We start from the raw sequence: 12,500 nt of genomic DNA on the forward strand, positions 1-12,500 counted from the left end.
TAGAGAGTAGAGTAGAGTAGAGTAGACTTTTATTGTCACTATACAAATATAGCGAGATTGTGTTTAGTAGCAACCCACAAATGCCCACAAAATAAAAGATTAAACAGTATAAATAATATATAAAAATCCATGTGCATCTCACAGTATCGATAGTCCTGAAGTATTGAGGGGGGGCAGGTGACGTATTGCGTTCAAGAGTCTAATGGCAGTTGGATAAAAGCTGTCCTTCATTCTCGTAGTGCGGGCACGCAGAGTCCTAAAGCGCCTGCCAGATGGTAGCATGGTGAAGAGCCTGTGACCAGGGTGTGTGTGATCTTTAAGGATGTTTAATGCTCTGTTTGTGCAGCGTGTATGGTGGATCTCCTCAAGTGTGGGTAGTTGGCACCCAATGATTCTCTCTGCTGTTTTAATGATGCGCTGTAACATCTTCTTGTTGTCGTGTGTGCAGCTTGTGTACCAAGATGTAATGCTGTATGTAATTACTGATTCAATTGTACACCTGTAGAAGGTAGTGAGCAGATCTCGTGGTAGCTGGGCCTTCTTTAGAATGCGAAGGAAATATAGCCTTTGGGATCCCTTTTTAGCCATTGCAGAGGTGTTGGCGCTCCATGACAAGTCCTCGCTGATGTGCACACCCAGGAATCTGAAGCTCTGTACAACCTCCACTGGCTCCCCTCCGATGTTGATGGGTTGGTGGTAGTGGTTGCCCTGGCCACACCGCCTGATCAGGATCCAGGATCACCTCCTTCGTTTTCTTGGAGTTCAGGGCCAGGTTGTTGTCTTGGCTCCAGCGTGCCAGCTGCTCCACCTCCTCTCTGTAGGCCGTCTCGTTGTCAGAGATCAGGCCAATCACGGTTGCGTCGTCAGCAAATTTAATGATGGTGTTTGTGCTGTGCTTAGGATCACAGTCATGAGTGAAGAGGGAGTACAAAAAAGGGCTCAACACACATCCCTGCGGCGCGCCTGTATTTAGGGTGATGGGTCTTGAAAGATGTTTTCCCATGCGTACAGACTGAGGTCTGTTACTGAGGAAGTCCAGTATCCATCTGCAGACATGGGGACTGAAGCTGAGGTTGTACAGCTTAGTGGCCAGCTTGATAGGGGGAATGGTGTTAAAAGCGGAGCTGTAGTCAATGAACAGCATTCACACATAGCTGTTTGGTTTCTCCAGGTGTGAGAGGGCAGTGTGAATGGCCAATGAAATGCCATCCTCTGTAGATCTATTCGCCCTGTAGGCAAATTGATGCGGGTCGAGGGATGGTGGAGTGATGGACTTGAGGTGTGCTAGCACCAGTCTTTCAAAGCATTTCATCACAATAGGTGTGAGCGCTACAGGGCGGTAGTCATTGAGAGACTTGATGGCCGCCTGCTTGGGAACAGGAACGATGGTACTGGTTTTCAGACAAATGGGGACTGCAGCTTGTTCTAGGGAGATGTTAAATATGCAGGTAAAGACTGCACTTAGTTGGCCTGCACAGTGCTTTAGGACCTTCCCAGGGACCCCGTCTGGTCCTGGTGCTTTGTGAGGGTTAATGCTGTTGAGGGCTCGCCGAACCTCGTGCTCGCTTAACACCAGGCCTACATGTGGGGCATTGTCTATCAGTTCAGTGGGGGAGTGAGGGATGGGTCCCTCATCGAACCGTGCAAAAAAGTTGTTGAGGTCATCCGGGAGAGTTGAATTGTTAGAGCTGGGCAGACAGGGGTTTGTGCTCTTGTAGTTGGTGTAGGATGTAATGCCCTGCCACATACGTCTGGGATCAGAGTTCACAAAGTGCTGTTCTATTTTTGCTTTATAGGAGTGTTTAGCTTCCTTGATGCCCCTCTTCAAGTTGGCCCTGGCTATGGTGTAATTTGATTGATCACCAGAGTGAAACGCATCGTCTCTAATTGCCAGCAGGTTCTGGACTTGACTGTTCATCCAGGGCTTGCGGTTTGGAAATGTGTAAATGGTCTTGTGGATGGTGACATTATCAACACAGAAGTTAATATAGTCCAGAACCGTAGATGCATATGTATTTAAGTCTGATTGATTAAAAAGTTCCCAGTCAGTGTCCTCAAAACAATTTTGCAAACGTTCAATTGCTCCTTCAGGCCAGACTTGGATGACCTGGCTAGTGGGCTTTGACCTGGCGATGAGCGGCTTGTACGCAGGGGTCAAGAGCAGAGGGGTGTGGTCGCAGCTACCGAGGTGAGGGGAGGGGGATGCTTTGTATGCGCTGGCTATGTTGCAATAAACAACGTCTAATGTGTTCTTTCCTCTGGTTGGAAAATCAACAAACTGATGGAATTTAGGCAGAACTGACTTAAGATTGCCATGGTTGAAGTCACCTGCTGTAACGAACACGGCGTCGGGGTGAGAGTTTTGCAGGTCGCTGATGGTGTCATAGAGTTTACTCAATGCAATCTTTGCGTTCGCTTGAGGGGGAATGTAAACAATGAGGAGAAACACCGCGGTGTTAGTGTAACCTTGTCAGAGTTGGGTCGACTTAATATTGTGTTGAAATTAAGACCCATAGAGTTGAAATTACACCTGCTCATATGCAGAACTTAACACTGACTTTTGATTCCACTGAGTAATGTGACTCTCCTCAGTGTTGAAAAAACTATCTGGATATATATAAGTTCACTAATTCATAAATATTGACGCACCATTTTATACTGTGTGTGGACTTATGGACATCTGACACTAAGCCCTTGGGGCACCATTGGGGGCTGCCCCCTTGCACGGGTGAGGCATTAATGCAATTTTGTTGTGTGCAGTATGTTCACTTGTGTGCTGTGGAGTGCTGTGTCACAATGACAATGGGAGTTGGAGTTTCCCAGTTGGGCTTTCGGCTATCACTTAACAGCTGGGATGTAGCAGAGGCAAAGATGACCCCACAGTTCTCTGTGCAATCGCGGAGCCATGAAGGTCGACATGGCCCCCATTACGCCCTCACAAACAAACTCTTCCATTGGAAACAGAGAGAGGATCACAGAGACACGGAATGAGAAGTGAAAAAAGGAATTTGTTCTGTCAAGGGTGGAGCTCATGACATCCTCTCACACATACGAATAGACCCTCCTCTCTCTCTCTCTCTCTCTCTATCTCTCTCTCTCTCTCTCAAACACACACACACACACACACACACACACACACACACACACACACACACACACACACACACACACACACACACACAAACACACACACACACACACATATACACACACACACAAAACTGCACCCTTTCAGAACCACACGCCCCTTTATTACTCACTCAAACACGCACAGACACGCACACGCACACACACACACTCAAACACACACACACACACACACACACACACACACACACACACACACACACACACACACACACACACACACACAAACACAAACTCTCTCTCTCGGCTGCTAATGGTCCCTAGTGATGACAGTGCTGGAGGGCCTGGGTTGACTGAAGGTCATGCTGAATTCCAGCAGCTACTCTCTGTTCTGTTGCGCATGCTCCTGATCCACACACACACACAGACGCACACACACAGACGCACACACACACAGGAATAAACACTACATCCCTCGCTGTGATCGCAGGTTAGACTTAAAACTGAGCTGCTTTGATTTACTCTGTGCCTTCAAGCCCTCCAGTCTGTCACTACAGAATTGTCTCTCTCTCTCTCTCTCTCTCTCTCTCTCTCTCTCTCTCTCTCTCTCTCTCTCTCTCTCTCTCTCTCTCTCTCTCTCTCTCTCTCTCTCTCTCTCTCTTTGTCCTTCTTTGTGGCCAAGTATGGTGGGATAGAAGTTGATTTGTGTGCTAATATCATTCAACCTGTTATTGCTACCATCTCATATTGTAAAAAAAAACGCTTCCAATGGAAACAAAATCAACAGACAAGATAAACAAATCTCACAATGACGTTGAAAGCAAGAATATCTTGCGCCTCTTGTTTACACATTGTGCTCTATATATACAGGGATGATGTCACGTAAATGTCTGGACCGCTTCCCGAGTCATCTGTGGCTTAGCTTAAGGGAGATGGTGGAAGAGAGAGAGAGAGAGAGAGAGAGAGAGAGAGAGAGAGAGAGAGAGAGAGAGAGCACTCGTTTATTGAACCATCTGTGCGTCATCATACAACCAAATCAGCCTTCACTTACAATCCACTGTGACTGGTACCCCCCCACACACACACACACCCCTCAATTAGACATTTAAAACCACTTCCCCATTCGCAGTTGTGTGACACAACAACCCCCCATCCCCCATACAGCCATAAAAGAGTCCATCTCCTCAATAAGAGAGAGAGAGAGAGAGACAGACAGACAGACAGACAGACAGACAGACAGACAGACAGACAGACAGACAGACAGACAGACAGACAGACAGACAGACAGACAGACAGACAGAGAGAGAGAGAGAGAGAGATGAGTAACAGCAAATAGAACAGTATGCATGCGTTAGCAATAGGCACGATATGCTCCCTGGCCTCTTTTATTGTTCCTCTGATTTATCTCCTCTCCAGACGCGTGGAAGTGTTGCCTCGTGTCTTTGTGCACAAGACACATAAAAGAGCCACTTGTGTTGCCATCCCTCCCTGTTTTTTTCTTCCCTCCTGCTCACCCTGCAAAGTGCTCAAGCCTGCTGTGTCGACAACGGGTGGGATGTTGAGTGCCTTCGAGTCAGGCCATATGTAGACTTACTTAGACATGGCACTAGGCGTAATTTAAATGCAGGTGACTCTTGGGTTCTGCCATAAAGTGGTTGTATAAAAATCACTCTGATTGTCTTACCCATATAGCTGTGTGTGTTGGTGATGATGAGGAAGATGATACAGACTTTGAGAAAGTAGCATGTGCATACTCTATACCAGGGGAACCTTTGTCTCGAGGGCCATTTATGGCCCTTGACGCTGTATTATCCGGCCCCCGATATAATGTTATGCAGCTTCGCATGAAATATGATATATTTTGTAAAGGAAAAAGAAATTACATTTGCAATACAATTAAGTTATATTCAGGGGGACCTGGAGAAGGTGGGGTCTGTTTTAAAGCTGGCTGCCTTTAATATAGGCCTAACGTGGAGGGGGAAATCCTGGTTTGTGTAGTGCGGCCCTTGGAGGTCTTTTATGGCTCTTAGCTGAATTTGAAGCGGCCCCTCTAATGAAAAGGGTTCCCCACCCCTGCTCTATACTATCTGGCATGACATTGACTTCATGGGGAGGTTTTATCAGCTGATTTACGTGAGGGGGCGACATACGCAAATCGTTGTCATTTCCATTATTAACTCTCACTGTCAAGAGTCGTCAAATGCAGACTTTAATGTATGAACTGTATATCATATCATAGCATATAATAGTGTATCATATCAATAGTCGCACTGCATAGAGCCAATAAATGTGCTGTTCCAATGATTCATTGGTCTGCCAGTTAAGTGATGAGCAGAGCAGCGAGAAAGAATAATGTTACTGTAGGCAACGATTTTGTACTTCTTTGGAGGTTAAAGGGTATGCCACTGTTTTGGGGCTTAATACAGTTAAAATCGTTGGCTGGGGTTTATAAAGGTGGTAAAGTGTCTTATTTTTCATGTTAAGCGTTGTCTTGCTTTAAGACAGGTTAAAAGAGGGAATATGTCGCTAAGCTAGTGAAAGCCAATGGATCCGGAAAGGCTACCCCTTTAAAGGGTTGAGAGCGAGCTATCAAAAGCACAGCAGCTTTATTCCCTGTGTTTTTAACCATCATTTTAGTCCTCTGCTTTTAAACATTTAAGCTTTGCCACCAAAAACTTGTGAATGCTTGCGTTTATGTGTGTTATATTTTCCCAGCAGACCCATAAACTCGTGCCTGTCAGCTTTTAGTTTTTAGGTGATTCTAATGAATTATTTGTGCTTTTCTGTTTTGGTGTGGCATATTTTTGACACAGTAAAGTGCGCAAGTGCATTGTTCCTCTTCCCCATATTAATTATTAAACTGCAGAGTCGTTTTTGTCTCCTTTGGGTGATTAGTCATCATCTTGGTTGTTTTACACTCAACAGCTGACTGTGAGCTGATGGAATAGTCACACATACTGTAAGAGCAAGCCAAACATCTGCAAGAGAAACTGATACTCTGGTGTGTGTGTGCGTGAGCGTGTGTGCGTGAGCATGTGTGTGTGTGCTCATGTGTGTTATTTTGTAGTCCTTTTCTCTGCTCTGTTCTCATGGTGCAGTTGACATGCAGAATATATCACTGAACCTGTTCGAATTGCCCAGATGCTACTTTAAAAAATGAGAAAAGGTCGCACCATGCATAGGTTTCTTTATTACACGCGTTTCGGCGCTCTGCCTTCCTCAATGTGCTAGATGCTACTTCAAAAAGATAAAATCACAGCATTTGTGTGTGTGTGCATGCATGCGTGCGTGTGTGTGTGTGTGTGTGTGTGTGTGTGTGTGTGTGTGTGTGTGTGTGTGTGTGTGTGTGTGTGTGTGTGTGTGTGTGTGTGTGTGTGTGTGTGTGTGTGTGTGTGTGTGTGTGTGTGTGTGTGTGTGTGCATGCATGCATGTGTGTGTGTGTGTTCATGTGAGGGCCTCTGCGCAACGGTTCTGACAAAGTGCGGAGCACTCATCTGCCAACATCTGATTCCACTGTATTCACTACAACCCCGCACACCAATGCTGATGTCCACGGATGTCAGCTGCCGATTAGAGACATGTTCTATTTTGTCAGAGCCATCCATTGATTATCCATGCTCTGCTGTGGTGACATTGTGTACGGTGGTAAACGAAATTGTCAGAGCCGATAGTGACCCTCAGTGGTCTTTAAACCGGTGTGCGGAGGGCCTAAGTTTGTGTCACAGCATTTGTGTGTGTGTGTGTCTGCTCTCCTCCCATGGTGCAGCTTAACAGGCAAGAGGATAGGTTCCACTACCTTAAAATCAAATTTAAGAAAAAACAATTGCAAGAAATCAATTTACATTTGCATTTGCAATTGCTTTTATAGCATTTTTTGAAAGAAACAACTTCTTGAAAGAGATGCTCTGTCTTCTGGTTTTATTTCCTTTTCCCTCCCTCCCCTCTCCTCCCGTGGTGCAATTTGACATGCAGTGGATGTCAAACTCACCCAGTTCCAAGAAAAACAACAACAATCTGAAAATTCTACTGAGTAAATGGCTTGTATAGCGTTTTATAAAAAACTTCTTAATTATTCAATTGATGTTCGTGTTTTCTTTTTTCTGTCTCCCCCTTTTCTCCCTCCTCTCCTCTCTTCTCCTCTGCTCTCCCCTCTTCTCTTCTCCTCTCCTCTCCTCGCCCCCCCCTCCTCTCCTCTCCTCCTCTCCTCTCCTCTCCTCTCCACTCCACTCCACTCCACTCCACTCCACTCCTTTCCTCTTCCCTCTCCTCTCTCCCCTCCTCTCCTCTTCCCTTCCCTCTCCTCCTCTCTCCCCTCCTCTCCTCCACTCTCCTCCTCTCTCCTCCCCTCTCCTCTCCTCTCCTCCTCTCTCCCCTCCTCTCCTCCACTCTCCTCCTCTCTCCTCCCCTCTCCTCTCCTCTCCTCTCCTCCCCTGTCCTCTCCCTTCCTCTTCTCTCATCTCCCCTCCCCTCCTCTCCTCTCCTCTCCTCTCCTCTCCTCTCCTCTCCTCTCCTCTCCTCTCCTCTCCTCTCCTCTCCTCTCCTGCTCCTCTCCTGCTCCTCTCCTCTCTCCTCCCGCGGTGCAGTTTGACATGCAGCGGATAACGCTGGAGGAGCTGAAGCACATCCTCTTCCACGCCTTCCGCGACCACCTCACCATGAAGGACATCGAGAACATCATCATTAACGAGGAGGAGAGCCTCAACGAGAACTCAGGCAACTGCCAGACGGAGTTTGAGGGAGGTGAGTTAGTTAGCGCACGCTCCCTCCGCATGTGGTGGTGGTTTGAGGGAGAGAGAGAGAGAGAGAGAGAGAGAGAGAGAGAGACAGAGAGAGAGAGAGAGAGAGGGAGAGGGAGATTGTTTTTGTGTGTGGTGTTTACCGTGGTGTGTGTGTCTGAATACTTGCGTGCATGTGTGTGTGCGTGTGTGGTGTTTGGATGTTGATCCGGGCATATCTGACAAGGGAAATGAGCTGTCATCATTTAGAAACATCTTCACTCTCGTGCTGTGTTGCACAAAAAAAAGTTTTAGAAAGTTTACAGGTGTGTTTCTGGATTCACTTCTGCCAGCAACAGCATTGCTCCTAGGCCCAGTCTCTCTCTCTCTCTCTCTCTCTCTCTCTCTCTCTCTCTCTCTCTCTCTCTCTCTCTCTCTCTCTCTCTCGCTCTCTCTCTCTCTCTCTCTCTCGCTCTCTCTCCCTATCGGCCTTCCTTCCGTCTTTCCCTCCGTGGCAGTTTTTAACATCCTCTCATTCATCAGTAAAAACTCAGCCTTGTCTGATGCCAAGTTGTGGCAGTGATTGCAAGTCTGCAGCTTTTGCGTAGGATCAAAAGGCTCTGGCAGCCCCAAGGTTTTTTTGTACTCCACTTCAAAGAGATATGCAACCCTTTCATCTTTAATGTGATCTCTGCTATATAGATAAATGCTTTGGTATCGATTAGGATTTTCTTTTTAAACGCGGATGATCATTTGTACAAGACCTGGTCTTAGCAAAATGCCAAAATGTCAATTGATCTTCTGACTCGTGCGTTTGGTCTGAATGTTAATGACCGTACTATTCTAAGTTAACAGAAACTTTAAGCACTTGCATTAGACCCTTCACATATTACTGCACCTGTGATAAATCATAAACAACTTTTCTTGGTATTGCACCACCGACAGTTTTTGTCTCCTGGAACAGCAAACACTAAGCCTCGGTACATGAAATGTATCCGGTCTATTGACTGCAAATTAATGATCAAGGCGCTCTGAGCCAAATTTGTCTGTCAAACACTTCAAGCCTCTTTGAACTTTGGCTAATTGTCAGGATGGCTCTAAGATAGGCGTCATTTATTTCCTACCGAAGTGTATCATTGTTGACAGGAAATCTTTGGAGTCTGTGTCTATCACAGTACACTGCATGACTTGAGGAAAGCAAGAGAACAAAGGTTCGTATTTGGATGTGTTTGACACCAAAAAGGATGAAAATAACAGAGAACATAACGTATTGAACAATCAGAAGGATAATGATGATACTGTGAAGTGTGTGAAGCCACAGAAGTCAAAAGGCTTACACTGACACACACTTGATAACGTACTTGTTCAACTGTCTTAGACATTGTGATATCAGAATTATGATGAAGGTTAACAAGTCACTGGTGATGTTTAGTGTTACCTGCATTCCAGAACACTGATATTAGTGAAATGATGTGTGTCAGGTGTTATTGACTATATCTTTATACCTGCATGAAATGAAATATTAGTGGTGTATCGCACTAACCCATTAAGACACAGCGGTATACATTTCCTGTTACTAGAATGGCAATGACCAAGTCGTGGTGCATTACTAAAGGCCCTGTGTTATGTAAGGGTTAACGTTCGGCGAGAAGGTCGCTACCGTGGAATAGCAGCACGACAGAGAGAATCTTTAGACCCCGACGCGGAGCGGAGGGGTCTTGTTCTCTCTGAAGTGCTGCTATTCCACAAAGCGACCGACTCGCCGAAAGTTAACCCGCTTATTATATGGATATACTTAAATGATTCACACATGGCGGGGACATTTCTTTAGACCTATTTAATGTTAAGATTGTTGCTGCGCAAAACAAAACAGTGCCGTTGTGGAACACCGCTAGGCAACAGCTAGGTAGCCAGGACAACAGGTGTTGTCTATCACAGCAGCTGATTAGAGTGACAAAAGACCGGACCCCCTGCGGAGTGATATGAAACATTCGCTTTAGCCACTGACTTGTATACAAGCCAGTGGCTTCAGCAGTGAACGTCTTGTTGCCATTGACAGCGGTAGCCAGGACAACGGGTGCTGTCTATCACAGCAGCTGATTAGAGTCTTGTTGAAAAGTCGCTTTAGCAGTGAAAAGTCTTGTTGCCATTGACAGCGGTCTGTTATAGACCAACCCGTCCGTTATCGAAAAATAACAGACGTCCGAACGTTGGGGAGCCCCGTTGAAATGAATGGAGCATTCGACAGATGACGTCACAACCATATAATAAGTCATAGTAGTGTAGTACTGTGGTAGTTAACATTCCAATGACTATTACAGCGTTCCACTGGTGGAACTGGATGCATTATGGGGCTACTGCTATACCATGAAAAGGTTCGAATTCGGCCTTGGTCATTTCCCAACTCTACCCTATCTCTCTCTCCCACACTCTTCCCATCATGATATTCACTATCCTATCCTCAAATAAGTTTTATTTTTTTTAAACTTGAACTATTTGTTAAAAAGAGACTCAACAGTAAATAAACATGACATATTGGCAGATGTTATCAAAATCACACAAACATAAATAGACCAGTTTTCCCCCAGTAACATCATCAGAACAACAGAGATGTAAATCTATATGGTAATCGGTGGAAATAAACCATCCCTGCAAGCCATAAATGAAGCATCTGTTGAGAGCCATAAATACCAAGGACTGCCGCCATAGCCCACGCATAAGACATATCTCACGGCAGGATTTACTCCTGAAGCCAGCTAACGGTGTCACTGTAATTCAATTTATACCCTGACTCAGTCTAGAGTTATCATGCAGAGAGCACAATGTTTTGGATTTATGTAAAACCCTGAAACTTATCGTTAAATTAATGACAGCCCAAAGATTTTTTGTTCCTTAATCTGAGTTATCTCAAGCGTGGTGTAATCAATTAGGAAATGATGTCTTTGCTTTATAATATGGGATAACAGAGGACACCAGCCAAACGCGATAGATTTGAAAGAAGTCAGGCTATTTCTTTACCAATAAGATGAGAAATAAGGTTCTTCAGGGGATTAAGAGAATGTGGTAGGTACAGTATATATACGATCAAGACTGCAACATGAGGGAAGGCTGCCTCAAGACTTGAATATTAAGTGTGTGTGTGTGTGTGTGTGTGTGTGTGTGTGTGTGTGTGTGTGTGTGTGTGTGTGTGTGTGTGTGTGTGTGTGTGTGTGTGTGTGTGTGTGTGTGTGTGTGTGTGTGTGACTGTGTGCGTGTGCATGTGCGTGTGTGTGTGTGTGTGTGTGTGACTGTGTGCATGTGCATGTGCGTGTGTGTGTGTGCGTGTGTGTGTGCCTGTGCGCGCGCGCATGCAGGGGCAGATGTAGCCATGTTTGAGAGTGGGGGCCTGTATGGGGGACAGATTTGGTCAGGCCCTAGGCAATTGCCTTGGTTTGCCTAATGGAAAGTCTGCATCTCTGTGTGTGTGTGTGTGTGTGTGTGTGTGTGTGTGTGTGTGTGTGTGTGTGTGTGTGTGTGTGTGTGTGTGTGTGTGTGTGTGTGTGTGTGTGTGTGTGTGAGAGAGAGAGAGAGAGAGAGAGAGTTTAAGAGAGAAAGACAGACAGACAGACAGACAGAGATCCAGGAAGTCCTGGTTGCCCCTTATCTCCTCTCTCAGCACACTAAGGCAAGTGTAGCCAATTAACTTCCAGTTCATCCCTGCAGCCTTTTCAGCCTCTGCACTGCACCCCAATGCAGGCCTACTGTACAGTCGGGCCAAGCAGGTTGAGGGGATTGCATCACTCTGAAGGAAGTGAACTTTAGACTACAAAAAAGAGAGTTCTATAAATAATACCCACAATGCAGCCGAGACCACACGGCAGGAGTGCCAGATCTTTCGGACATCGAGCGTGAGCGAGTGTGTTTGAATTTCAGCCACTCTTCCCCGCGTGGTTGAGCATTGGCACTCCTCACCTTGGCCTTTCGTTACACCTGCAAAAAGGGCCGCTGACAGCTTTTGCTGGGCCCAGGACAAAGTCATCTGAAAGGACACCCTATCCAATACATACTATGTAATGGGGACCCAATTCTGGCCCCCTTTTCGCTCTGGGCCCGGGACAACATACCCCTTTGTCTCCCCTCTCAGCGGGCCTGCCTGCAAAGCCCCAGACTGGAAAAGGTGAATCCCACAGCAGGTGGGGATGGCTGGCCAGCTCTGTGGCATTTACTTTTCACAGGTAGCCGACCGTACTGTACTGTATGGACCCGCTCAAAGCTTTTGCCGGGCCCAGGACAAAGTCATTTGAAAGGGTCCCCTACCCAATACATACAATGTAATGAAGACCCAATTTTGGGCCCCCTCTCTCCCTGGGCCTGGGACAACTGACTCCTTTGTCCCTCCCTGTCAGCTACCCTGTATGGACCGCCAGCCGGCCGCCAGCCATTTTTATCTCCTTCAAACACACCTAGTGTGCATTCCAATCTGCAGATTTGCGTCCTCCACTTGTGCTTGTGGCCTCACCTCCTGGCTCCTCCTCCGTGGAGAAAACAATAAAGTTTCCCAGCTGTCAGCCTAGCGACAACAACTTTTGGGGGACTGTTCTTCATTCACCATCCCATTTGCAAATGAGGAAATGACATTAGAATTGTGCTTTTGTAAGATGTTTCATTATTTTTCTGTCGTCATTGACATCATTATGAGGTCGCAAGCAGGCAAGTGAG

General features: G+C 46.2%; 1 protein-coding gene across 1 annotated transcript in view; it reads left to right on the forward strand.

Moving 5' to 3' along the window:
* Positions 1-12,500, forward strand: part of caln1 (calneuron 1) — an 86,080-nt gene that overhangs the window by 69,047 nt on the left and 4,533 nt on the right. The window contains exon 5 of the mRNA XM_063204413.1: positions 7,671-7,827. Coding sequence (XP_063060483.1) covers positions 7,671-7,827 — 157 coding nt within the window. The remainder of the gene's footprint in view (positions 1-7,670; positions 7,828-12,500) is intronic.

The sequence above is a fragment of the Engraulis encrasicolus genome, chromosome 8, assembly GCF_034702125.1.
Source record: "Engraulis encrasicolus isolate BLACKSEA-1 chromosome 8, IST_EnEncr_1.0, whole genome shotgun sequence".
Classification (NCBI taxonomy): domain Eukaryota; kingdom Metazoa; phylum Chordata; class Actinopteri; order Clupeiformes; family Engraulidae; genus Engraulis; species Engraulis encrasicolus.